The sequence below is a fragment of the Eubalaena glacialis genome, chromosome 12, assembly GCF_028564815.1.
Source record: "Eubalaena glacialis isolate mEubGla1 chromosome 12, mEubGla1.1.hap2.+ XY, whole genome shotgun sequence".
NCBI classification, from domain to species: Eukaryota; Metazoa; Chordata; class Mammalia; order Artiodactyla; family Balaenidae; genus Eubalaena; species Eubalaena glacialis.
Genome location: NC_083727.1, coordinates 93,514,328 through 93,541,381, shown reverse-complemented (window position 1 = coordinate 93,541,381; position 27,054 = coordinate 93,514,328). Strand labels below are relative to the sequence as shown.

Sequence of the window (27,054 nt, the reverse complement as noted above, 5' to 3'; positions counted from 1 at the left end):
GTCTTCTGAAGTTCCTTTTGGTCTCTACTTTGGGAGGCAGTACCTTGTGAAATGTATCAAGGGCACAGCATTTCTCAAAATGTAGAAGAAGGAAGTTTCATAAACTAGGCTCTTTTGACAGTACATCAGATACCTTGGAAGCAAGACTGTATATAAAAGCCAAATACACAAATAGTACTTGAGTGATGTTGTATATTTTACACATATTTTTGCTTTAAAATAGTAACAGTAATGCTCTCTAACTGCCACAAGATTTGGTTAAAGTAAAGAACGTTGGAGGGTAAAAGATACTAAATTTCAATGAACCTTTGGCTTTAATTACCTTTAGACTTTCTACATTTAATCTTTTTCTGAGATTGGGGTCTTCTTCAATTTTGAAGTTTAACTTTTATGTGATTCTCAATGGGTACATTAATACCTCGTGGGGTTGTCTTGGAAATTTGTAGGAAGCTTGCGTAAGGATAGATGTAATTATCCTCTGTTTCAAAAAATCTTCAAGTTTGAAAAATCTTTTAAAAAGTCTGTTTTGATGTATAAACAATCACTAAAGAAACGCAGCTTTTGGGAGTAGAAGCTTTGGTTGTGTGTATATTCATTTGGATACTTGAGTCGTTGATGAAGAAATTTCCAGTCATTGCCTAGAATTCTCCCCAGTGCTTTTCCAGTCCTGTGTGGGAAGCACTGCTTAACGTTCTTTCCGTTTTTCTGTAGTATATGTACAGTGTTTCTTTCATTACATTTTTTAGACAAAGATTGTATATGTTGTTAAAACTATTGGTTGCAACTTGTTCTGTTTACCCGCACTCAAAAGTACTTTATGGATATCCATATACGCCTGTATGTTTTGCAGATGAGTTTTAGAATCAGCATGGCAAAACACTCTACCCACTATTGGGATTTTGATAGGCAATAGTTTTTATAGATTAATTTGGAGGGATTTGGTATTTACAGTCTTTTCATGTGGGAACGTGTGACTTTTCATTTATTTGGATCTTTTTTATATTCTGTATAGTTAACATAATTTTAAAATTGAGGCCATTAAGTTTTTCTTTTTTAAAAAAATGTATTTGTTTTTTATTTATTTTTGGCTGCGTTGGGTCTTCGTTCCTGCGCGCAGGCTTTCTCTAGTTGTGGCGAGCGGGGGCCACTCTTCGTTGTGGTGCACGGGCCTCTCATTGCGGTGGCTTCTCTTGTTGCGGAGCACGGGCTCTAGGCGCGTGGGCTTCAGTATTTGTTGCGCGTGGGCTCAGTAGTTGTGGCTCACGGGCTCCAGAGTGCAGGCTCAGTAATTCTGGTGCTCCGTGGCATGTGGGATCTTCCTGGACCAGAGATCAAACCCTTGTCCCCTGCATTGGCAGGCGGACTCTTAACCACTGCACCACCAGGGAAGTCCTCTTAAGTTTTTCATAGTCTTAATTGCTATTGGAAAAATGCTATTTTTATTGTGCGCCATGTGTCGAGGTTTGCGTTTGTAGTGCTAAATTTGGGGTTTCCACATTTTTGTTCTTTTAGGCATTTGTCAATTAGAAATTCATAGATATTCATTGCTAGAGGTGTTTGTAGGTGAAAAAGGAAAAAAAAGAAAAACCTAAATTATTTTAGGAGAGTTAAATGTTTCTACTCTTCGTTAAGAGACCTTGTAAGTGGGATGTTGATACTAACTTGAGCTCTTAAAGTATTGATAGAACAAAATTGACCTGGATACTAATTTGAGCCTTGGTACTTTATCGCAATGACCAGTCACATTGGCGCTACAGGCTTAATTTTTCATATGCATACAATTAGGATAGTCAAAAAGACTTGCTATTATACCCCAGTTCTATTTCGTTAATGCATAGATTTTTTTATTTGAAAAGATTAGAATTAATTTTCTAAGTTAAAGTACTAAATTTAAATGACTAATTTAAAGAAAATGTGGGTTGAATGCAAAGAAGTTTATGTTGACTGTTCTTTTAGGTATTTTAAAATATCTTGTTTCTAAAATACAAATCATACCTGTCGCTCCGCACAAAGCTGCATCACCGTTTTCCGTTGCCTTTAGGACAGAGGCCAGAATACTTAGCGTGACTCACGGTCCCTCAAACCTAATGCCTTTCCCTCCCTCACTCCACCTGCTTTCTCTCCCCTTTCCAAAAGCGCTAGTGAATCTATAGTTTGCTTCCTGCAGGTTTTTCAAAGTCTCCATGTATGTCCCTTCATTCTCTTCCCTCCTTCCCACTGTGTTGTTCCGGCCCCAGTTTAGTGGCCCTGGCCCGTAGCTGCGTCCCCTTCACGTGCTTCCCCAGGACCGTGTCGTCACGCCAGCTCAGCATTCACCTGTGGAGATTGCCCGTTTACTTGTCGGTCTGTCACTTCTTGAGGGCACAGACCATACCTGTCAGAGTCGATGGTACATTTATAAGTGATACTCAGTCATATTAAAATTGAAGTATAATTGTTAAGCAAATGGCTGTTTCATTAATATTTTTATGTTTCCTTTTGATCCTAGGACTGGGCCAACGCTAATGTCAGCAGACGGATCGAGGACACCGTATTGTACGGTTACTACAGTACGTATATTTCCGTTTCGTTGCCTGTCTGGGCCGCTCGCCAAAATGTAGAATAAAGCTACATATAGACTTTTTTTTTTTAATTGGAGTATAGTTGCTTTACAATGTTGTGTTAGTTTCTGCTGTACAGCAAAGTGAATCAGCTATATGTATACATATGTCCCCTCTTTTTTGGATTTCCTTCCCATTTAGGTCACCACAGAGCACTGAGTAGAGTTCCCTGTGCTATACAGTAGGTTCTCATTAGTTATCAATTTTATACATAGTAGTGTGCATATGTCAATCCCAATCTCCCAATTCACCCCAAGCCCCCTTTCCTGCCTTGGAGTCCATACGTTTGTTCTCTACTTCTGTGTCTCTATTTCTGCTTTGCAAATAGGTTCATCTGTACCATTTTTCTAGATTCCACATATATGCGTTAATATACGATATTTGTTTTTCTCTTTCTTACTTCACTCTGTATGACAGTCTCTAGGTCCATCCACGTCTCTACAAATGACCCAATTTTGTTCCTTCTTATGGCTGAGTAATATTCCATTGTATATATGTGCCACATCTTCTTTATCCATTCGTCTGTCGATGGGCGTTTAGGTTGCTTCCGTGGCTATTGTAAATAGTGCTGCAGTGAACACTGGGGTGCATGTGTCTTTCTGAATTATGGTTTTCTCAGGGTATATGCCCAGTAGTAGGATTGCTGGGTCATAATGTAGTTCTATTTTTAGTTTTTTAAGGAACCTCCATACTGTTCTCCATAGTGGCTGTACCAGTTTATGTTCCCACAGTGTAGGAGGGTTCCCTTTTCTCCACACCCTCTCCAGCATTTTTTTTTGTTTCTAATTTTTATTTATTTATTTATTTATTTATTTATGGCTGTGTTGGTTCTTCGTTTCTGTGCGAGGGCTTTCTCTAGTTGTGGCGAGCGGGGGCCACTCTTCATTGCGGTGCGCGGGCCTCTCACTATCGCGGCCTCTCTTGTTGCGGAGCACAGGCTCCAGCCGCGCAGGCTCAATAATTGTGGGTCACGGGCCCAGTTGCTCCGCGGCATGTGGGATCTTCCCAGACCAGGGCTCGAACCCGTGTCCCCTGCATTGGCAGGCGGATTCTCAACCACTGCGCCACCAGGGAAGCCCTCCAGCATTTATTGTTTGTAGATTTTTTGATGATGGTCATTCCGACTGGTGTGCAGTGGTATGTCGTTGTAGTTTTGATTTGCATTTCTCTAATAATTAGTGAAGTTGAGCATCTCTTCATGTGCCTCTTGGTCATTTGTATGTCATCGTTGGAGAAGTGTCTGTTTAGGTCTTCCACCCATTTTTGGATTGGGTTGTTTGTTTTTTTGATATTGAGCTGCATGAGCTGTTTGTATATTTGGGAGATTAATCCCTTGTCAGTTGCTTCGTTTGCAAATATTTTCTCCCATTCTGGGTTGTCTTTTTGTCTTGTTTATGGCTTCCTTTTAATTCTGATATCACATTTGAGATGACTGTTTCAGCACCATGAATAAGTAGTATAGAACTCATCTGGTCGTCCTGAAACTTCCGTCACATGCTTTGTTTCACTTAGGTTCACTTTCAGCCCTTCTTTGTGGAGGTTCAGTCAAGTTCCCTTAAATCTCCACTCTCTTCTTCTGATACCATTGTTTGGTAACTTTTGTTACCACTTTCCCACTTGCACTCTTGATTTTGAAAATCTCAGTTTTCTAGAAATTTCTTCTAAGTATTGGCACTAGTAGAGTGTACTGTCTGGGAGTTTGCAGCATCAGCCAGTTTAACCTGGGGGTTGTGGTGGATTGGTGTGTTTTGTACTCTACAGAACCGATTAATCCGGGGGTGGTGGTGGATTGGCCCCTCCTTCCCTCCTTTCCTCTCTCTTCCTTCCCTAGTGTTGGATTAGAGAAGCTATTTATAATAACCACCTAAATGTATTCGAAATTGTCTCTTTGAATACATATGACTCGTGCTTTTATAAAAATGTGTAAGTGCTGAGTTAGGAAAGGGATGTCTTTTTTTTTTTTTTTCCAGCAATGAATCAAGAGGTTGAATAAAATTTCAGTAGGACACTGAAAATAAAATCTATAGAAGTTTCTGTTGATGGGGTAAGTTTTTCAGGGGTTTCATTGGATTTTAACTTAGCTGCTTTGGCTCTAACTTTTGTCTCTTCTCCTGATCTAAAATCTACAGGACCTATGAAATTCCATTTCTTTGGTATAGATTTCAGAAATATTTTTATGGTATTTTAATATAGAATTTATTATTTCTAATGAATAAATTAAATATATATCGTAAAATCTAGATTTGACCTATGAAGTGAAAACTTTTGAAATGGTGGTATGTTAAGCAGAATACAAACTTATTGGCAGGATATAAATCACTTCTTCAAAAACAGTTTTGTAGGATGGGGCCTGTCTCCTGGGTAATACTACATTGTATTTATGCTGTAGAACATGTGACGAGATAAGCCAGCGTTTATCTTAGCGCAATCCAGGTTTATGAACCGTATCTTATCAGTGAACCTAGAGGCTAGTGGATTGAGCCATTGTAACCAAGGTTACAGAGACGTCTACACTGGAATGTTAATTTAGCAGTCTTTCCAGTTGGTTTCATAGAGAGAATTAAGCCTACAGGAAGTGATCTGTGATTATTTTTCTTAATCCTCCCAAGGATAGTATGTTTCTAGTATCATTTTAAATGCATGGGAGAAAATTAATCATTGTAAACAAGATGACTTAGGGGTTTAGGGTTTGATCCTCTGTATAACTTGGGTTGTAGTGAGAAATAATAACTGCCTTGGGATAGGATAGGTGAGTCACTGATCTAGGGAAGAAATCTGCATGAGAAGCCAAATTATGAATAGAAGATTTCTTTATGACTATGGAATTGAAGCAAGAAGATTTAATTCAATAATATTAGTGGTTGTTGTCATAAAGTTAGTTATATCCGTTTTAGCTACGGCGGCGGGCGGGCCTTTGGCTTTAACTCAGATAACGCCCTACAGCTATAGGAACCGTAGCCTCTGAGATGGTCATTGTCCGCAAGCCCAGCAAGCCGTTTCCCAGAAATGCTGGATATTATCTAATTACATATTACATCTCCGATTCTGCATGCTGAGGACTAAGCAGACTCCAGAGAATCCAGAGCACGACTTTTATCCATTCCCTTCTGTGAGGTTCTGTAGTTCATCTAGTCTCTCCTAACATAGCAACACATTTTCGTTGTCTGACCTTCCCAGGCACTGTTCAGGGCTTTCATATTCAACACTTTCTTTGATCTTCATGAATGTCATTTTGTGGAGGTATTTTCTACATTTTACAGGTGACGAAATTGTTGTACCTAGAGATGTTAAAGATCACCTTGTTAGTGAGTGATGTAGCCCAGAGTGGATATTATTTCCTAAGCTGGAGCTGCTTACCGTGAAGTGAGCTGCCTTTTAATAAATTGTTCTGGGAATGTTTGTTACCTCTGGGAATGCTTAGCCAGCCCCGAACCCCTGGGGCCGCTTCAGACATCATCTGGAGACCTTTTAAATAGTATGGAATGTAGATTACATCCGCAGAGATTCTGATTTACTTTGGCATTCAGTTAATATCACCACTATTCTTATCAGAGAAGTGTTTATGTATTGGAAGGATGTAAGACTCAAGGTGCTGGATTCAAGTTTTCCAAAAATTCTGGTTTTCTCTTGAGACCTCAATTTTTATCATTAGTAACAAATACTGTTACTTATTTTCTTTAAAGTGACAGACTCACTTTATTCATTTTTGAGAGAATCTGCCTAATACTTCAGTCTGGATAGCTATAGTTTTTCTGTCCGTTGTTCTTTCAAGTAAAAATGATATTCTTTGAGAAAAAGTGCCTAGTATAGCTCACAACTGAAATAGCACAGGTGCTTCTCACAAGTACACTGTATGCGTACTTCCCCAAACACAGAACACTAAAAAGACGTGCACTCAAGGGTGGACATCTCAGAATTATTTCTTCTTAGAGGGACTTTGCTGAATAAAAGTGCCCCCCGCTGGTGCACGCTTGGAGGGTGAAGAGTATAGTAACTGCTAGTGGAAAGGGAAACAGCATCGTAACATTGTCATGAAAATAATTTAACATTGCGGATACCCTGCAAGGATCTTGCTGATGCTAATGTCTCAAAACGACATTTTTAAGAAACTTCTGTTACGTTAATGGAACTTTGGGTGTTTCTTCTGGAAAGTTTGTGGAAGTGAGGCCTGCTGCTTCTACCCACTGGATACCCCAAACTGTTGATCGGTTATTACCAGTCTTCATTAACTGAAGCTGCCTACAAAGGTACAGTTTCCTGGAGCTCATGGAAGGCTGAGAGGGTAGAGTTTGTTTCTGCCCCTTTGCCCTGTACTCATGGGGACCCTGCACGCAGGAGGAGACTTCCTCATCTGAGGATGTTGTGCCCCCCCGGAAACATTAAGGACTTGTTCTTTTTTCTCGTTCTGAAAGTTTTTGTTTATTTCTTCATCTGTGTCTTCAAATTTCTTTGATATTTTCTTTGAAAAAGCATCTCTTGTCTGACGTTTTGGCTCTCAGTTCTGTTTTAATCTCATATTTGGACCTCTTATGAAATCTTTTATCTCTTCTGTATATGTTTAGCCTTTTATCTGAGCTCTGTATTTTTGATTTCGAATTTATTTTTATCTTTAAATTCTTGCCTTTTATTTATTGTAATCTATTGTAAATGTTTATTCTGTTTTTTTCTGACTATTCTTGAAATTTTTAGTTTTAATTCTTTCACAATCTACTTTCCTTTAATTTCTTTTAAGTGAATTTTCCTTTTATTTAATCATTTTTCCTAACCCTTGTTTTGATTTTGTAGTGAGTGCAGGGGTTGTAGAGATGGGGAGAGCCCAAACCAAGAGCAGGGATTGTTCAAGGCTATTGTGCTGGCTTGTCTGTAGTTGTCCTGTCACTTTCTTCCAGAGACCCTTTCTCCTGTTGATGCTGATTTTTCGGGCTGTCATTTTTCGTCTACATATAAATTGAGTCATATACTATGTATTGTTTTCTGTTTGGCCTCTTTAGTGCTCAGCATTACATTTGAGACTTATCGGTGTTGTTGTTGGTTCTCATTACTGTGTAATATTCCATTGTAACAGCATACCATCGTTTATCCATCCTCGTATTGGTGATCAGTTGGGTTGTTCAGCTTTTGGCTATTTCAAATACTGCTGCTGTGAGGCTCTTGTGTATATGTGTGTGGTGTGTGTATGTGTCTATGTATACATATAGATAGACACATACACATATATATATAATATGTACACTGCATTGTTTTCCATTGTATGGATACTCTTTTTCAAATAATCCCGGATAATTAGATATTTAGTACCTTGTTAACTTTTTGCTGTTAAGCAATTCTATAGTGAAAATAGGAGACTTCGCCAAAGTGTGTGCATATTTAGGTGAGTTACGTCATGGAACTGAGGAAGAATAAGATGGACCAAGAAGGTTTCAAACTCCTCTTTCTATGCCAGGCATTTTAGAGCACCTAAGAGAGTTTTTAGGAAGTTTCTCCTCACTCCCTATTGGTTAATTGCTGAAAAATTGTACAGTCGTTTTGAAGTTAGTATCTAATTTGTGAAGAGTGCCATGGGACCTTGAGGTCAGCTTAACTTCCCTCTGACTTCTCCACCTGTGAGATGATACTGGAGTAGTGCCTCTTCGTCGTAGCAGGAGTGTGAGAAGTGTTAGTGCTGAGTAGGTGTTACTGCCGGGCAGACCTCTCTCGAACTTCATGTCCCTGTGTCCAGTGGTCCATTTGTCAATTTCTACCAAGAAGTTAGCATCTCAAACTTAACATTTCTAGAACAGCTGATGCTGAATCTGTTATACTCTGTAAATTTCCTGGTTTCAGTGAACAGCAACTGGAAGAATAGAGTTGCTCAGGCCAGAAACCTTGGAGTCATCCTTGACTCTGTTTTTTCACACTGTATCACATATGGCAGTACATTCTCTTGTGTTTGACTTTCAGAATTTATCCATAATCTGGGAGTTCCCTGGTGGCCTAGTGGTTAGGATTTTGGGCTTTCACTGCTGTTGCCGCAGGTTCAATCTCTGGTTGGGGAACTGAGATCCTGCAAGCCATGCAGCATGGCAAAACAGAAACAAAAACAAAAACAAAATTCATCCAGAATCTGACCACTCCTCACTGCTGTCTCAGCCATTTGGGGCTGCTGTAACAAAAGCATCGTAGACTAGGTGGTTTAAGCAGCAAACATTTATTTCTCTGAGTTCTGGAGGCTGAGAAGTCCAAGATCAAGTTGCTGACGATCTGGTGTCTGGTGAGGACCTGCTTCCTGGTTTGCAGATGGCCGTCTTCTTGTTGTGTCCTGACATGGCAGAGAGAGAGAGAGAGCAAGCTCTCGTGTCCCTTCTTATAAGCACTAATCCCGTTCATGAGGGCTCCACTCTCGTGACCTAATTACCTCCCACCTTGAAACCCCAGCTCATTGGAGATTAGACTTCAGTGTATGAATTTTGGGGAGACACAGTTAGTCCATAACGCTGTGTAGATGCGAAGGGATAATGGGTACTTCCATGTTGTTAAGGTTGCATGATCTGGGGTGTGACTTCACACATGGCCAAGTAAGAAGGTTGGCAGAGCCTCTCCCCAAAAAGCAATACAGAACTGACGGAAGAACAACTTCAGTGTTTTGGAAATCAACCAAATACAAGACTCTTTGTACTTGCAAACTGGTAAGGACAGTGGTAGTGTGTAATGTTTTAGACTGGGTCTGTTGCCTCCCCTCTAACCAGCTCTCCCCTCTTCAGCCTGGTTATGTTCTGAACTGAATGAAGATAAAAATACAACATATCAAAATTTATGAAGTGCGGCTAAAGAAGTGCTCAGGGGATGATTTGCAGCTTTAAATTTCTCTTGAGAAAAGAAGTCTCAGTTGGGACTTCCCTGGTGGCACAGTGGATAAGACTTCACGCTCCCAATGCAGTGGGCCCGGGTTCGATCCCTGGTCAGGGAACTAGATCCTACATGCCGCGGAGCAGCTAAGAGTTCGCATGCTGCAACTAAGGATCCTGCCTGCCGCAGCTAAGACCTGGTGCAGCCAAATAAAAAGCAACTAAAAAAAGTCATCTCAGTTGCCTAAACTGCTGCCTTATGAACTAGAGAAAGAAAAGCCAACTGAACTCTAAGCGAGCACGAGAAAGAAAATAAAGGTTAGAGGGAAATCAATGAAATAGAAATCACATATTATACACTGTGACAAAGTGGGATTCATCCCAAGAATGCAAGCAAGGTTGGTTTAATATCCCAAAATCAAGTCATGTAACATACCATATTAATGGAATAAAGGACAAAACCCACAATAGATACAAAATCTCAATACATATGAAAAAAAGCATGAATTTTACAAAATCCAGTATCCATTGCTGATAGAAACTCTCAGCTGTCTGGTTACAGAAGGGAGCTTCCTCAACCTGGTAAAGGGCATCTATGGATAACCTACTCCTGACAGGTGAAAGACTGAATGCTTTTCCTCTAAGATTAGGGACAAGGCAAGAATGTGTGCTCTCACCAGTGCTACTCATGGGGATTCTAGCCAGTGTAATAAGTCCATATATAAATAGATAAATAAAGGCATCCAAACTGGAGGAGAAGAATTAAGACTCTTATTTTCTCAGATGACATGAGATCCGATAGGTACAAAATCTCAAGGAATTATATAAAGTCAAATAGAACCAATAAACAAGTTTAGCAGGGCTGCACGATGCAAGATTAATATGAAAACTAGAAATCTACAATTCAAATGAAATGAAGGAAACAATTCCATTCACAAAACATCAGAAGGAAAAAAAAACCTGAGAACACATTTAACAAAAGAAGTGTAAGACTTACACACTGAAAACTACAAAAAATTGTTGATAGAAATTAAAGATCTAAATAAATAGACATTTGTTATTAATGGATTTGAAAACATTATATTGTAAGGATGGCAGTTATAGCAATTTTCCCTCAAATTGACAGTGTTTTTCTTTTTTCTTTTTCTTTTTTTTTAGAAATTGACAAATGGTTCCTGAAATTTACGTGGAAATGCAAAGGATCTAGAGCAGCCAGAAACAATTTTGAAAAAGAATAATGTTAGAGAATTATACTATTAGATTTCAAAACTTACCGTAAAACGCAATAAACAAGACAGTGTGATATTGAAGAGGGATAGGTACATAGAGCCATAGAATTCGGAGACCAGAGAAAAACCCTTACATTCATGATCAATTGATTCTAAACAGCTGTGGCAATTCAATTTAATTCTTTTCAGTTTCAATAATTGTCAGGTAGATTGGATAACCACGTGCCACAATAACAGCAGCAACACTGAGCTTTACTGGGGGCGGGGGTGGGGTGGGGGGGGGGACATGTACAAAAATCAACTCAAAAGTCAGAGACCTAAACTATAAAAGTTTTTCTTTTTTTTTTTTAAACTGTAAAAGTTGAAAACTTCTAGAAGAAATTCAAGGACATACGTTCATGCTGGGTTAGAGAGTTCTTAGATATGACACAAAAGCTTTATTCATAAGAGAAACCTTGATAAATTCTACTTTATCAAAATTAAAAGCTTTGTCCTTCAAAAGACATAATTTAAAAAATGAAGGTAAGCCACAGACAAGGAGAAAATATTTGCAAATCATGTATCTCATAAAGGGCTTGTATTCAGAATGTATAAACAGTTCTTACCAGTCACTAAGTATACAAACAGTTAAAAAATGAGCAAAATATTTGAGCATAACTTCATCAATAACGATCTCTAGGGACTTCCCTGGTGGCACGGTGGTTAAGAATCCGCCTGCCAATGCAGGGGACATGGGTTCGAGCCGTGGTCCGGGAAGATCCCACATGCCACGGAGCAACTAAGCCCGTGCGCTGCAACTACTGAGCCTGCGCTCTAGAGCCCGCCAGCCACAACTACTGAGCCCATGTGCCACAACTACTGAAGCCTGCGAGCCTAGAGCCTGTGCTCCGCAGCAAGAGAAGCCACCACAATGAGAAGCACGTGCACCACAACTAGAGAAAGCCCACACGCAGCAACAAAGACCCAACGCAGCCAGAAATAAATAAATTTATTTTAAAAAAATAAAGCTCTCTAAATTGCTTGTAAGCACATAAAAAGATGTACAACATTGTTAATTAGGGAAATGTAGATTAAATTCCCAGTGAGATGCTACTACACAGCCACCAGAATGGTTGTGTCAGCTTAGGCTGCTATAACAGAATACCGCAGACTGGGTGACTTAAACAACAGACACACATATTTCTCATGGTTGTAGATACTGGGAAGTGTAAGATCAAGGTGCTAGCAGATTCAGTTCCTCTCTTGGCTTGCAGAGGGCTGCCTTCTTGCTGTGTCCTCACGTGGCAGAGGGAGGGGGAGAGAGATCTGGCCTCTCTTCCCTTTATCCTGAGGACCCGAATCACGTCATGGGGGTCCCACACATGACTTCATCTAAACCTAATTACCTACCAAAGGTCCCACCTCCAAATACCATCACACCGGAGGTTAGGGCTCTAACCTGTACATTTTGGGGTGAACAAACATTCAGTCCATAATGGCTATAATAAAAACCAGACACTATCCAAGTATTGACAGATCTGGAGAAACTGGAAAATTCAAACGCTGCCATTGGGAATGTAAGATGGTGCATTGCGTTGGAAAGCAGTTTTCAACTTTGCTAAAAAGTTAAACTTACTGATCTAGCTGAACATAATGTCCACATGAAGATGTATGCAAATTCCACAGCAGCTTTTTTCGTAATAGCACAGAACTGGAAAGAATCCACATGTTCGACAACTGATGAATATTTAAGTGAAATGTGTTCTGTCCATACAATGGGATGCGTGTTTAGCAATCTGAGTCAGAGATCAGCAAATTGTGGCTTGACCCATGAGCCCCTTAATCTAGATACCTATTTGTTTACCTGTTGTCTGTGGCTACTTTCATGCTCTAACATCAGAGTTGAGTGGTTGTGACAGAGATGTATAGGCTGCAAAGCTGAAAATATGATCTGACCCTTTACAGAAAAAAATCTCCCAACCCCTGTGCTTAGTGAAAGAAGCCGGAGACGAAAGACTGCATCTTGTATAATTACATCTATATGAAATGTCCAGAAAAGGCAAATCTCTAGAGACAGAAAGCAGATCAGTGGTTGCCTCAAACTGGGGGTTGGAGTGGGATTAATTGCAAACTGGCACAGAGCAGCTTGTCTGAGGTAATGGAAATGTTCTAAAAATGAATCATGGTGATAGTTACCCAACTTTATACATTTACTAAAAATCATTGAATTGTAGACCTACAATTCGTGCATCTTGTGATATGTAAATTGTATTACAAAGTTGTTGGGAAAAATATTTAATGGGCAAACGTAAGTCAAGAGTGTAGCACAGAGCTGGATATATGACAGGCTGTCAGCACAGGATAGCTGCTAGTATTATGACTTAAAACTTGAGGGGACTTGCATTATTATGGTTTCTTTTTATTTTCTAGAGTTGGAATCTTATCCTAATTTACAGATGGAAAAAAAATGAGGCTGAAAAGTTATGAAGTACTAAGGTTTATAAATTGGAATGTGATTCTTTGTATATCACACAACATGGCTTCCAAGAATAGTCAGGTAGTAATGCTAATTTGCATTATGTCTTTTTTATGTACTGTTATTTCAGCTAATATTTCTATGTATAGCTTTGGAGTCAACAGTTAATGATAACAGTCTAGTTATCATTAATTGCCACGCAACTGTGAGTTACACTGTAAATTGCTCAGCCTTTTCTCTGACCATGTAGTTTCACAGTTTCTTATTATAAAAATGGCATTGCAGCGTAAACCGTAAAATAAATACCATAGAGACAGGAAACAACCAACGAAAATAGTCCTTAAGGTAAACGACTGTTCTTCAGACGACATATTCTAAATTAAAACCTGTAAACGATTTTATTCTCCAGGTTCTATACTGTCAGATGCACCAGAATGTTTTAATCACTTTGCTCTACTGTCAGCAGTGGTACTAGTTATCTATTGTCATGTAACAAATTACCCCCAAATTTAGCAGTTGAAAACAACAAACATTGTGTCACTGTTTCTGTGGGTCAGGAGTCCAGAAGCAGTGTCTCAAGGCTCCGCTGGGGGGGGGGGAGGGGGACCTGGCTCCCGAGCTCCCCCTCGTGGGCCTGGGCGGCCTCAGGTCTTGTCTGTGTGTCCTCAGCAGTGTCAGTTCCTGGCCACATGCACCTTCCAATAGAGCAGTTCACAACAGGCCTGCGAGCAAGCTGGAAACCAGTCTTGCAGTAACTTGTTCCCCCACTTTTGTCATACTGTCCTGTCAGCAGTGATGAACTGGTCCAGCCCACACTGAAAGGCAGGGCGTGAATATTGGAAGTGCTGGGCTCATCAGGAGCGTTTTAGAGGCTGCCCACCACAGCTGTCTTGCAAGTGTTGACAATTTTGATATTTACTCAACACATAGTACTTTCATACTTGCAAAGTATTTATTAAGCATGCAAAGTTTGAGGTTTGAAGTCAGCATTTTGAAGTTCCCTGTGTGCCTTTCCCTGGCGCCATCTCCTCCCCAACCCCCTTAGAAATAACCACTACTTACATTGGCTGTGTTAGTTCCTTGCTTGCCTTACAGTGTTACCATCCTGTGTCCTTAGTTTTACATTTTTTGAACGTTATATGAAATTACTTGCTTGTTTTCATTCAACCACATGTTCGGGGGATTCAAACATGTTATTGCGTAAAGGGTAGTTTATTTTCATTGTGTATGACTATATACTGCACGTTGGTCAGTCTGGACATTTGGATTTTTTGCTATTAAAAATAGTGCAATGAACATGTTTGTACACGTTTCTTGTTGCATGTGTGCAAAATATATACATATAATGGAGTCGATGAGTCGTAAGTTATGTTCATCTTCAACATTCTAAATAATGACAGATCATTTTTCTAAATGTACCAGTTTAAGTCTTGTTAGGAGGATATAGCCTTCTAGTTGCTCTATACCCTAAACTTTGACATCGCCATGTATTTTTAGTTTTTGCCAGTCTGGCGAATGTGAAATGATCATTCACTAATCTGCATTTCACTTATTTGGAAATGAAGTTGCATGTCTTTTAAGATTTATTGGCTTTTTCAGTTTTCTGCTTCAAGTGCCTTTTTGCAGTTGGGTTGTGTTTTTCTTACTGATGTAAGAAATTTTTTAATGTACTCTGAGTAGTTCCTACAGTGATTCTAAATATTCTCTCTTTTTCCCACTAGAATTAAGCGATGTCAGAGTAGGGAACTTCTGAGTTTTGATTTAACCATGTCTGTGACCCCTAGAATGATGCCTGGCAAGTACTCAGTAGATGTTTGTTGAGTTGAATACATTTGTCAGGGGAGATAATCATATGAAGTTTTTTGGTTTTAGTTCCTCCAAGTGATGTGTTACATGGATAAATTGCTCTTAAACCAACTTTGCATTCCTAGAATAAACCCAGATTGGTCATAACGGTGGCTTTTTGGGTTTGTTTTTAAATCTTCTGCTGGATTTGATTGCTGCTGTCTTGTTTAGGATTCTTTTAAAAATTGATTCAGAGGTGAAAGTGGTCTGTAATTTTCCTTGATCTTATTGTCATCAGGTTTGAGTATCAAGACTCTGCTAGCTTCCCAAAATGAATTGAGAAGTGCTCTTTCTGTGTGTTAGAGAATGCTGTGAACCACTGAGCGCTACCATATGGTTCTTTTCTCCCATAATCTGTTTACATGTGACTGGTGACTAAGGCGTAGAAGTGAACATGGCAGTTTGGACTAGTATTCCTAATGAACCATTCACAAAATTTTTGCTTTTCACCTTGCAGCTGAGTTCCTCTGTTTTAGAATTCTTACCAGCCATATGGGAGTACATCCAGCAGGGATGAAACACTGATTTCATTGAATTAGGAGATGTGATTTCTACCTGACCATTTTGGTCTCCTTATTCCACTGACTGAACAGGCCGTAATAGTTACTGTATCAGCTGGAGGGACTGGTGCTGATTATTAGGGGAAGGAGGGAAGGAGAAGTATATCTTGAACCCAGGGGACTCTGTGGCACCTCATGATGCTGCCATGTTCAGTGGCAAAAACAAATTGAGATCTATTCCACTCGCCCCTCACAGCACCACCAGGGACTCAGGATGGCTCAGGAGTGAATGTTTGGGGTCCCCCATTTCTCCTACAAAATTCTATCTCAGGAATTACACCTGGCTGCTGTGAACAGATTGGAAATGCATGGCTTAAATAGTGTAGTGGTTTTCCAGTCTTACTTAAAGTAAGTCTGGAGAGAGGCTATCCAAGGCTGGTAAGGTAGCATCAGGAGGGGCCTAAGCTCCTTTCCTCTCTGCTCTCCATCCTTAGTACCTGATTTCTACTTGAAGGTCACCACAAAGTCCAAGAGAGTAGCTGGAGTTTAAGCTATCATGTGTCCATTTCAGGCAGAAAGTGGAAGGCAGAAAGACAAAAAAGGGAGTGGAAGCTGAAAGGAAAATGAGTATTGTGTATGCAGCTAGCAGCCTTGACTCCAGATTGTTTCAGCTGGGACAACGGGATAATTTTAGAAGGCTTTTAGGTTCCCAGAATATCTTTATACTTTGACCCTCTAAAACAAAATGCTTTGTAATGATTAACTATACTATTACAATATTGACTAAGTTATTCTTTGTTTTAGTGTTTTCACTGGTAGTTGGGAGGGATAAAGAGTGTCTAAAAATTCAGAAGTCTAATTTATCCAAGTTAATTCTTATGTGAGGAATAATTAATGATGCAGTTTTGAAAAGGTAGATTGTTTGCTTTGCATATATTTAAAAAATCATAAGAATTACCATGTATTCTTTGCTATAGTTTTTGTCTGTGACCTTTTGAGAGTTGATGGTTTTCTGTTCACTTGTTTTTGTTAGTTTCGTTTTAAACAAAGAACTCATTTTATGAGTTTAATTTTTGCCAATTTCTCTGGGCATGAGGTTTTTTAAACTTATTTATTTTTCTTTGGGTTTTTTTGTGTTTCTTTGTTTCTTTTTTCTTTTTTTTTCCTTTTGGGCGGCCAGGTTTAAAATTTTTTTCTTAGTCTGTTTTCTTTGATGTTAGTGGGACTATTAAACCAAGTAGTCTGTTTAACTTTTACTTGCTGGTAGCAGTCTTTTAACAAAAACATTTATAAGTAAATATAAAGATGTCAGGATATAAGAGTGTCATCCCTGTTGGAGTTAAGAATAATTTTACTTTGAAAATAGCTATCAGTTTGAAGTAGAATTTTATTATTTTTATTTATTTTTTTGCATGGAACAGTGTTTTTCTTTTTTTAACATCTTTATTGGACTATAATTGCTTTACATTGTTGTGTTAGTTTCCGCTGTATAACAAAGTGAATCAGCTACAAGTATACATATATCTCCATATCCCCTCCCTCTTGCGTCTCCCTCCCACCATCCCTATCCCACCCCTCTAGGTGGTCACAGAGCACGGAGCTGGTCTCCCTGTGCTATGTGGCTGCTTCCCACTAGCTATCTATTTTACATTTGGTAGTGTATATATGTCCATGCCACTCTCTCGCTTTGTCCCAGCTTACCCTTCCCCCTCCCTGTGTCCTCAAGTCCATTCTCTACGTCTGCGTCTTTATTCCTGTCCTGCCCCTAGGTTCTTCAGAGCCATTTTCCTTTTTTTAGATTCTGTATGTATGTGTTAGCATATGGTATTTGTTTTTCTCTTTCTGACTTACTTCACTCTGTATGACGGACTCTAGGTCCATCCACCTCACTACAAATAACTCAATTTCGTTTCTTTTTATGGATGAGTAATATTCCATTGTATATATGTGCCACATCTTCTTTATCCATTCATCTGTCGATGGACATTTAGGTTGCTTCCATGTCCTGGCTATTGTAAATAGTGCTGCAGTGAACATTGTGGTACATGTCTCTTTGTGAATTATGGTTTTCTCAGGGTATATGCCCAGTAATGGGATTGCTGGGTCGTATGGTAGTTCTATTTTCAGTTTTTTAAGGAACCTCCATACTGTTCTCCATAGTGGCTGTATCAATTTACATTCCCACCAACAGTGCAAGAGGGTTCCCTTTTCTCCACACCCTCTCCAGTATTTATTGTTTGTAGTTTTTTTGATAATGGCCATTCTGACCGGTGTGAGGTGATACCTTGTAGTTTTGATTTGCATTTCTCTAATAGTTAGTGATGTTGAGCATCTTTTCATGTGGGTCTTGGCCATCTGTATGTCTTTGGTGAAATGTCTATTTAGGTCTTCCACCCATTGTTTAATTGGGTTGTTTGTGTTTTTGATATTGAGCTCTGTGAGCTCTTTGTATACTTTGGAGATTAATCCTTTGTCCGTTGCTTCGTTTGCAAATATTCTCTCCCATTCTGAGGGTTGTCTTTTCGTCTAGTTTATGGTTTCCTTTGCTGTGCAAAAGCTTTTAAGTTTCATTAGGTCCCATTTGTTTATTTTTGTTTTTATTTTCATTTCTCTAGGAGGTGGGTCAAAAAGGATCTTGCTGTGATTTATGTCATAGAGTGTTCTGCCTGTGTTTTCCTCTAAGAGTTTGATGGTGTCTGGCCTTACATTTAGGTCTTTAATCCATTTAGTGTTTATTTTTGTGTATGGTGTTAGGGAGTGTTCTAATTTCATTCTTTTACATGTAGCTGTCCAGTTTTCCCAGCACCACTTATTGAAGAGGCTGTCTTTTCTCCATTGTATATTCTTGCCTCCTTTATCAAAGATAAGGTGACCATATGTGCGTGGGTTTATCTCTGGGCTTTCTATCCTGTTCCACTGATCTGTATTTCTGTTTTTGTGCCAGTACCATACTCTCTTGCTTACTGTAGCTTTGTAGTATAGTCTGAAGTCAGGGAGCCTGATTCCTCCAGCTCTGTTTTTCTTTCTCAAGATTGCTTTGGCTATTCAGGGTCTTTTGTGTTTCCATACAAATTGTGAAATTTTTTGTTGTAGTTCTGTGAAAAATGCCATTGGTAGTTTGATAGGGACTGCATTGAATCTGTAGACTGCTTTGGGTAGTATAGTCATTTTCACAATGTTGATTCTTCCAATTCAAGAACATGGTATATCTCTCCATCTGTTAGTATCATGTTTAATTTCTTTCATCAGTGTCTTATAGTTTTTTGCATACAGGTCTTTTGTCGCCTTAGGTAGGTTTATTCCCAGGTATTTTATTCTTTTTGTTGCAGTGGTAACTGGGACTGTTTCCTTAATTTCTCTTTCAGATTTTTCATCATTAGTGTATAGGAATGCAAGAGATTTCTGTGCATTAATTTTGTATCCTGCTACTTTACCTAATTCATTGATTAGTCCTAGTAGTTTTCTGGTACATCTTTAGGATTTTCTCTGAATACTATCATGTCATCTGCAAACACTGACAGCTTTACTTTTTCTTTTCTGATTTGGATTCCTTTTATTTCTTTTTCTTCTCTGATTGCTGTGGCTAAAACTTCCAAAACTATGTTCAGTAATAATGGTGAGAGTGGGCAGCCTTGTCTTGTTCCTGATCTTAGTGGAAATGGTTTCAGTGTTTCACCATTGAGAACGATGTTGGCTGTGGGTTTGTCATATGTGGCCTTCATTATGTTGAGGTAAGTTCCCTCTATGCCTACTTTCTGGAGAGTTTTTGTCATTAATGGGTGTTGAATTTTGTCAAAAGCTTTTTCTGCATCTATTGAGATTATCATATGGTTTTTATACTTCATTTTGTTAATATGGTGTATCACATTGATTGATTTGCGTATATTGAAGAATCCTTGCATTCCTGGGATAAACCCCACTTGATCATGGTGTATGATCCTTTTAATGTGCTGTTGGATTCTGTTTGCTAGTATTTTATTGAGGATTTTTGGCATCTATGTTCATCAGTGATATTGACCTGGAGTTTTCTTTTTTTGTGACATCTTTGTATGGTTTTGGTATCAGGGTGATGGTGGCCTCGTAGAATGAGTTTGGGAGTGTTCCTCCCTCTGCTATACTTTGGAAGAGTTTGAGAAGGATAGGTGTTAGCTCTCCTCTAAATGTTTGATAGAATTCGCCTGTGAAGCCATCTGGTCCTGGGCTTTTGTTTGTTGGAAGATTTTTAATCACAGCTTCAATTTCAGTGCTTGTGATTGGTCTGTTCATATTTTCTATTTCTTCCTGGTTCAGTCTCAGAAGGTTGTGCATTTCTAAGAATTTGTCCATTTCTTCCAGGTTGTCCATTTTATTGGCATAGAGTTGCTTGTAGTAATCTCTCATGATCCTTTGTATTTCTGCAGTGTCAGTTGTTACTTCTCCTTTTTCATTTCTAATTCTATTGATTTGAGTCTTCTCCCTTTTTTTCTTGATGAGTCTGGCTAATGGTTTATCAATTTTGTTTATCTAGTCAGACAACTGGCTTTTAGTTTTATTGATCTTTGCTATAGTTTCCTTCATTTATTTTTCATTTATTTCTGATCTGATCTTTATGATTTCTGTCTTTCTGCTAACTTTGGAGTTTTTTTGTTCTTCTTTCTCTAATTGCTTAGGTCTAAGGTTAGGTTGTTTATTTGAGATGTTTCTTGTTTCTTGAGGTAGGATTGTATTGCTATAAACTTCCCTCTTAGAACTGCTTTTGCTACATCCCATAGGTTTTGGGTTGTCGTGTTTTCATTGTCATTTGTTTCTAGGTATTTTTTTATTTCCTCTTTGATTTCTTCAGTGATCTCTTGGTTATTTAGTAGAGTATTGTTTAGCCTCCATGTGTTTGTATTTTTTACAGATTTTTTCCTGTAATTGATATCTAGTCTCAAAGCGTTGTGGTTGGAAAAGATACTTGGTATGATTTCAATTTTGTTAAATTTTCCAAGGCTTGATTTGTGACCCAGGATATGATCTGTCCTGGAGAAATGTTCCATGAGCACTTGAGCAGAAAGTGTATTGTGTTGTTTTTGGATGGAATGTCCTATAAATATCAACTAGGTCCATCTTGTTTAATGTGTCATTTAAAGCTTGTGTTCCCTTATTTATTTTCATTTTGGATGATCTGTCCATTGGTGAAAGTGGGGTGTTAAAGTCCCCTACTATGATTGTGTTACTGTCGATTTCCCCTTTTATGGCTGTTAGCATTTGCCTTATGTATTGAGGTGCTCCTATGTTGGGTTCATAAGTATTTACAATTGATCCCTTGATCCCTTGATCCCTTGATCATTATGTAGTGTCCTTCTTTGTCTCTTGTAATGGTCTTTGTTTTAAAGTCTATTTTGTCTGATATGAGAATTGCTACTCCAGCTTTCTTTTGATTTCCATTTGCATGGAATATCTTTTTCTATCCCCTCACTTTCAGTCTCTGTGTGTCCCTAGTTCTGAAGTGGGTCTCTTGTAGACAGCGTATATATGGGTCTTGTTTTTGTATCCATTCAGCCAGTCTGTGTCTTTTGGTTGGATCATTTTATCCACTTACATTTAAGGTAATTATCGATATGTATGTTTCCATTACCATTTTCTTAATTGTTTTGGGTTTGTTTTTGTAGGTCTTTCCCTTCTCTTGTGTTTCTTGCCTAGCAAAGTTCCTTTAGCATTTGTTGAAAGATGGTTTGGTGGTGCTGAATTCTCTTAGCTTTTGCTTGTCTGTAAAGGTTTTAATTTCTCTGTCAAATCTGAATGAGATCCTTGCTGGGTCTAGTAATCTTGGTTGTAGGTTTTTCCCTTTCATCACTTTAAATATGTCCTGCCAGTCCCTTCTGGCTTGCAGAGTTTCTGCTGAAAGATCAGCTGTTAACCTTATGGGTTATGTTATTTGTTTTTTTTTCCTTGCTGCTTTTAATATTTTTTCTTTGTATTTTAAGCTTGATAGTTTGATTAATATATGTCTTGGCGTGTTTCTCCTTGGATTTATCCTGTGGGGGACTCTCTGTGCTTCCTGGACTTGATTGACTGTTTCCTTTCCCATATTAGGGAAGTCTTCCAATATAATCTCTTAAAATATTTTCTCAGTCCCTTTTTTTTTCTCTTCTTTTTCTGGGACCCCTCTAATTCAAAAGTTGGTGCGTTTAATGTTGTCCCAGAGGTCTCTGAGACTCTACTTAATTCTTTTCATTCTTTTTTCTTTATTCTCCTCTGCGGTAGTTATTTCCACTATTTTTTCTTCCAGGTCACTTATCCATTGTTTTGCCTCAGTTATTCTGCTATTGATTCCTTCTAGAGAATTTTTAATTTCATTTATTGTGCTGTTCATCATTGTTTGTTTGCTCTTTAGGTTTTCTAGGTCCTTGTTCAACGTTTCTTGTATTTTCTCCATTCTCTTTCCAAGATTTTGTATCATCTTTATTATCATTACTCTGAATTCTTTCTCAGGTAGGCTACCTATTTCCTCTTCATTTGTTAGGTCTGGTGTGTTTTTACCTTGCTCCTTCATCTGCTGTGTGTTTTTCTGTCTTCTCATTTTGCTTATCTTACTGTGTTTGGTGTCTCCTTTTCACAGGCTGCAGGTTCGTAGTTTCCGCTGTTTTTGGTGTCTGTCCCCAGTGGGTAAGGTTGGTTCAGTGGGTTGTGTAGGCTTCTTGCTGGAGGGGAGTGGTGCCTGTGTTTTCATGGATGAGGCTGGATCTTGTCTTTCTGGTGGGCAAGACCGTGTCCGGTGGTTTGTTTTGGGGTGTCTGTGAACTTAGTATGATTTTAGGCAGCCTCTCTGCTAATGGGTGGGTTTGTGTGCCTGTCTTGCTAGCTGTTTGGCAAGGGGTGTGCAGTACTGGAGCTTGCTGGTCGTTGAGTGGGGCTGGGTCTTAGCGTTGAGATGGAGATCTCTGGGAGAGCTCTCACCGATTGATATCACGTGGGGCCGGGAGGTCTTTAGTGGTCCAATGTCGTGGACTCGGCTTTCCCACCTCGGAGGCTCAGACCTGACACCTAGCCGGAGCACCGAGACCCTGTCAGCCACACGGTAGTTCTGTGATCTTGGACCAGGCAGTGTACCTCTCTGTGGCTCAGATTTCCTTTCGTGTAGCACCTCCTCACCCCAGAGGCTCAGTCAGGTGCGAGGGGAGGGCTGTCGCTCCCAGGCTCTGCAGGGAGGAAGCCCGTGAGGCTGAAGTGGAGCTTTAAACGAAGCAATTTCTCTGTTTGATGATAGTGGTAGCAGCATTTTTTTTTTTTTTTCCATTTACAGATATATTGATGTAAGTCCAACTTGCCATTAAAACTGATCCGAAACACATAAAAATGTTAATTTAATTCCTTCTTTACAGTTTAACATTTACAGGCTAAAGGAAGAAATCTTTTTGAAGGACACTGAGAAAGAACAGTCAGATAACCAGAAGGTAGCTTTGAATGTGGTGTCAGGGAAACAAAGACTTAGAGCAGTGCCAGACTGAGGGGATGTTAAGAGTCTCTTCAGAACTGTGTCTTCCCCATTTCCTTCCTCCAGGTGTTGGTTCCTAGAAATTGTCTTTTCTGGATATTCCTGCTGGCAACATATGAGATTTTTGGTTGCTGTACATCCTCATGTCTCTTTATAGTCAGTAGCTGCCCCAACCACTTTTTTGGTTTGGGTCATAATAAACCGGTTTTGCTAGTTCTTGAATTTCCTTAAGTTCAACTGTAGAAGATGTATTCTTGTGTCTGTGCTGCTTTTATTCAGTTTAAGGTCTGTGAGGTTCATCCTCATCACATGTGTTCATAGTTTATTCTTTCTTATTGCTGTACAGTAGTCATTTGTATGACTGTACCACTCAGCGTATCCGTTCACCTGTTGATGGACATTTGGATCGATTCCAGTTTTTGATCACTGTTAGTAATGTTGCTGTCAACTTTCTTGTTGTGAATCAGACCCGATATTGTTTAATTCTTACATATCTTTAGGAGGACCTGCTTGTGTGGCTGACACTTGACCAATACCTGCGAATCTGGCCCTTGGATGTTCCCTAATGTTACTAATTGCTAAACGGTTCTGTGCAGCTGAATACGGCCTGGAACCACACAGTCCAACTTGTTTAGCTTGTTTGTGTGCGTGATTTATGGTGAATACTTGCTTTCCTTCTCGGGGTCTGTATTTGGTCTTCATAGCTGGTCACTCAGGCAAATGTGCCTATATTCTAAGTCCCCAATAGGAGCCCTGGACTCTGCAACTCAGGCAGGCTTCTCTGGTCAGAAAGACTTTGCATATGTTGCTGCACTTCATTGCTGGGGGAATAGAATTGTTCAGTCATATGGTAGGTATATGTTTAACTTGGTAAGAAACTACTGAACAGTCTTCTACAGTGTTGTGCTGTTTTACACTCCCTCTAGCAAAGTATGGGAATGTCTGTTGTTCTGCATTCTTGGCAACACTTGGTATTGTCAGTTTAATTTTAGCCATCCTAGTGGGTCTGTAGTATCTCATTACAGGTTTAGTTTGCATCTTCCTGATGACCAATGATGATGAGCACCTGTTAAAAGTGCTTATTGGCCATTTTGTATATCTTCTGTGATGAAGTATCTGTTTGTCTTTTGTCTATTTTTAAAAGTGGGTTATTTGTATTTTATTTATAGGAGTTAATTTTATACCTTGTTATGCTAAATGAGTATAATGGTAACTTAGGCATTTACAAGGTCATTGATCACACAAGTTCAGGAATACCAGGAATGCTTATGAAATAGTCATTAGGCTCTTTGGCTGTGTGAAGGCCTAGGCCACCAAGTAGTAGACACAAATGATGTACTGAGGCTGAAGACAAACCTTACTGCGTCTGTCAGTTTATCAAAGTTTTCGGCATGTGGCTGTCAGCCCACTGTACTCTGTTGTCCTAATTTAGGGTTTTTCCTCTTCTGTACAGATTATTTGATTATTTCAATCATAATATTGGTATGGTGTTTAGGGTGATTTATAGTACTTTCCCTTTATGTTTAATTTTTTGAAGCTTTTAGAATACTTATTTTGGTTACTTTTTTGAGTACTTGTTTATTTCCACTGGCTCTTAGATCTGTAATAGAAACGTTAATACTGACTACTCTCTGGTTTGTAGTAGAAACAACAATATTCATTACCCTTAAAGATTTACTGTCATTATTAGTTTCTCATAATATTAGAAGATTGCATAAATTTCACTGAATATCTGTAGTGCCAAAATTCAGTATGCTGACAGTCATGTTGTGATTGGTCAGTATAAATTAACTCTGATATTTCTGTCAGTTATTTAGGGCCCTGTTCTGAGTTTTTTTTTTTTAACTATGTTGCAGTTAGTGGGGGCTGTTTTGTAAGTGGCCTCCAGATAAATGAGATGGTGCTAGCAGGTATTTAGATCATGTTTAAAAACTCTGTAACTTATACAGTCATTCCTTCCAAGAGAATAAGTAATTTGGGGTTTATTATACATTACTAACAAATACTTTTTTTAAAATAAAGGAGTATAATGATTATCATCCTGTGGTTGCTTTATATAATTATGTCGTCACTATTTTCCGTGAACTTATGTATATGCAAATAAATGTAAATACATAGAAGGTTTTAAGGCCAGGTTTCTTAGGTAGGTTTGTTAAGTCTCAAAAAGTTGTTTATGTTGTTTTTATTTTAAATACTATATCTTTTGCTGTTCAAATTTTAAGTTCTGTATTGAATTAAAAGAAATATTTTGACTGACTACTGGTTGAAAGTATCTCAAATCTAACGTTATTTTAAAGCAGATAAATAGAAATTCATATTAGTTAACTTTGAATCTGGTTTACTGTTTTACTGTTCTTACTTTTTCCCTATCTTGATTTGTTATAAGATCAGTTTCATAACACTGCATATTTTAAACTTAGATTAGGGAAATTATTTGTATCAAAAATGCAGTATCAATTATAGTTGTTTCTTTAACTTGAGTGACTGGCAAATGTGTCAGCTGTACTCAGTATTAAGGTGGAAGGAAGACGAAAGTTAAAGTTTATTTAAATGAGATGGTTCACAGAAAGTTCTTAGCACTGGTGAGTACATAGTGAGACCTGAGATGTTAGCTGCCACAATTTATTGGCACAGTTACTATCATGATTATTGCTAAAAATTGCCCCATAGCTAACTTGAATTATGATTTGTTATGTAATAGTGGTGTTGATTTCTTGGAAGGGGGGTCAGAGAAGGCTGATTTTGGATACTACATATACGTGTAGAGTTACGGTTCTAGGGATCAGATGGGGGGAGTGTGTGTGTGTACATATATGTATGAAACAGTTATTCAGTTCATGTGTTTTATTTTAACTCAGCTTATTATTTCTTTCCACAGCCTTATATTCTGTTATATTATTCTGTGTGTTCTTATGGATCCCTTTTGTCTACTTCTACTATGAAGAAAAGGATGATGATGACACTGGTAAATGCACTGTGAGTAGCTTTAATTTAGAGGTCTCAGTTTAGGGGGAAAAAGATTATTTCCTTCTTTTTCAGAGAGTGATGTGACCTTTAATTTATTCTAGAGCAGTGTTGTCTAATAGAACTATAATGTAATCCACATGTGACATTTTAAATTTTCTAGTAGCCACATTAAAATAAGTAGAAAGAGCAGTTGAAATTATTTTTCATGACACATTGTATTTAATGTAATATGTTGCAAGCATTATTATTTAAAATAGTCAAAAACACGTTAGTAATGAGACATTCCATTTTGTCACACTCTGTCTCTGAAATTTAGAGTGCATTTTACACTTACCGCACACGCCAGTGCCAGCCAGCCATATTCCAGGCGCTTAGGAACCACATGGGACTTGTGACTGTTGTTTTAGAGCCGTTCTAGAGCAGGGGTCAGCAGGCTTGTTTCTGTAAAAGGTCAGGTTGTAAATATCTTAGGCTTCGTAGGCCTTACAGACTCCGTCTCGGCCACTCAGCTCTGTGGTGGTAGTGTGAAGGTAGCCAGAGACAGGAGTCAGCGAGTGTGATGTGGAGTAGGAGGGGGCTGCGTGTGGCCCACAGGATGTGGTTTGCTGACCCCTGTTCTAGGGCATAAAGGAGGAACATTTGCAGACCGGTCTTACTAGTCCGTGGTAACACTGATACAGAAACCTGATTAGTAGAGCACACGTGCATGCCCAAAACTGCAGATCAAGGTCACTTAAGTCTTGGTATAAAAATCTTCACTAAAACATTAGCAGATAGAATTCAGGAGCATCTTAAAAGTACATTAATGCAGTATAACTGAGTTGGGCCTATCTCTAGATTGCATTGGTGGTTTAGAATCAGCACATCTGTTAATAAATAGTAATTTAATAGGTCCTCGAAGAAATTGTATGTTGAAGGGTATTTGTGAAAATCGAACACTTTATTTCTGATTTCAGGGGAAAAAAGCAGCAGAAAAGGAATAAATTTCTTTTGTCTTTTTATTGAGTTATAGGAATGTGTTTTATACCTTGTTTTTGTTTTGTATTTAAGTACACAAATATATTCACTCAAAAGCCAGCATTATGCATAGCCGTGTTTATTAAAACCTTAAAGCATTTGCATTTAAGATCATGAGCAAAGTACTTCAACAGTATTTTAAATGATTCCCAGAGTGG

At 38.7% G+C, this 27,054-nt stretch overlaps 1 protein-coding gene across 1 annotated transcript in view; it reads left to right on the top strand.

Annotated features, from left to right (window-relative positions):
* Positions 1 to 27,054, top strand: part of LMBRD1 (LMBR1 domain containing 1) — a 120,671-nt gene that overhangs the window by 12,930 nt on the left and 80,687 nt on the right. The window contains exons 3-4 of the mRNA XM_061206908.1: positions 2,489 to 2,549; positions 25,791 to 25,888. Coding sequence (XP_061062891.1) covers positions 2,489 to 2,549; positions 25,791 to 25,888 — 159 coding nt within the window. The remainder of the gene's footprint in view (positions 1 to 2,488; positions 2,550 to 25,790; positions 25,889 to 27,054) is intronic.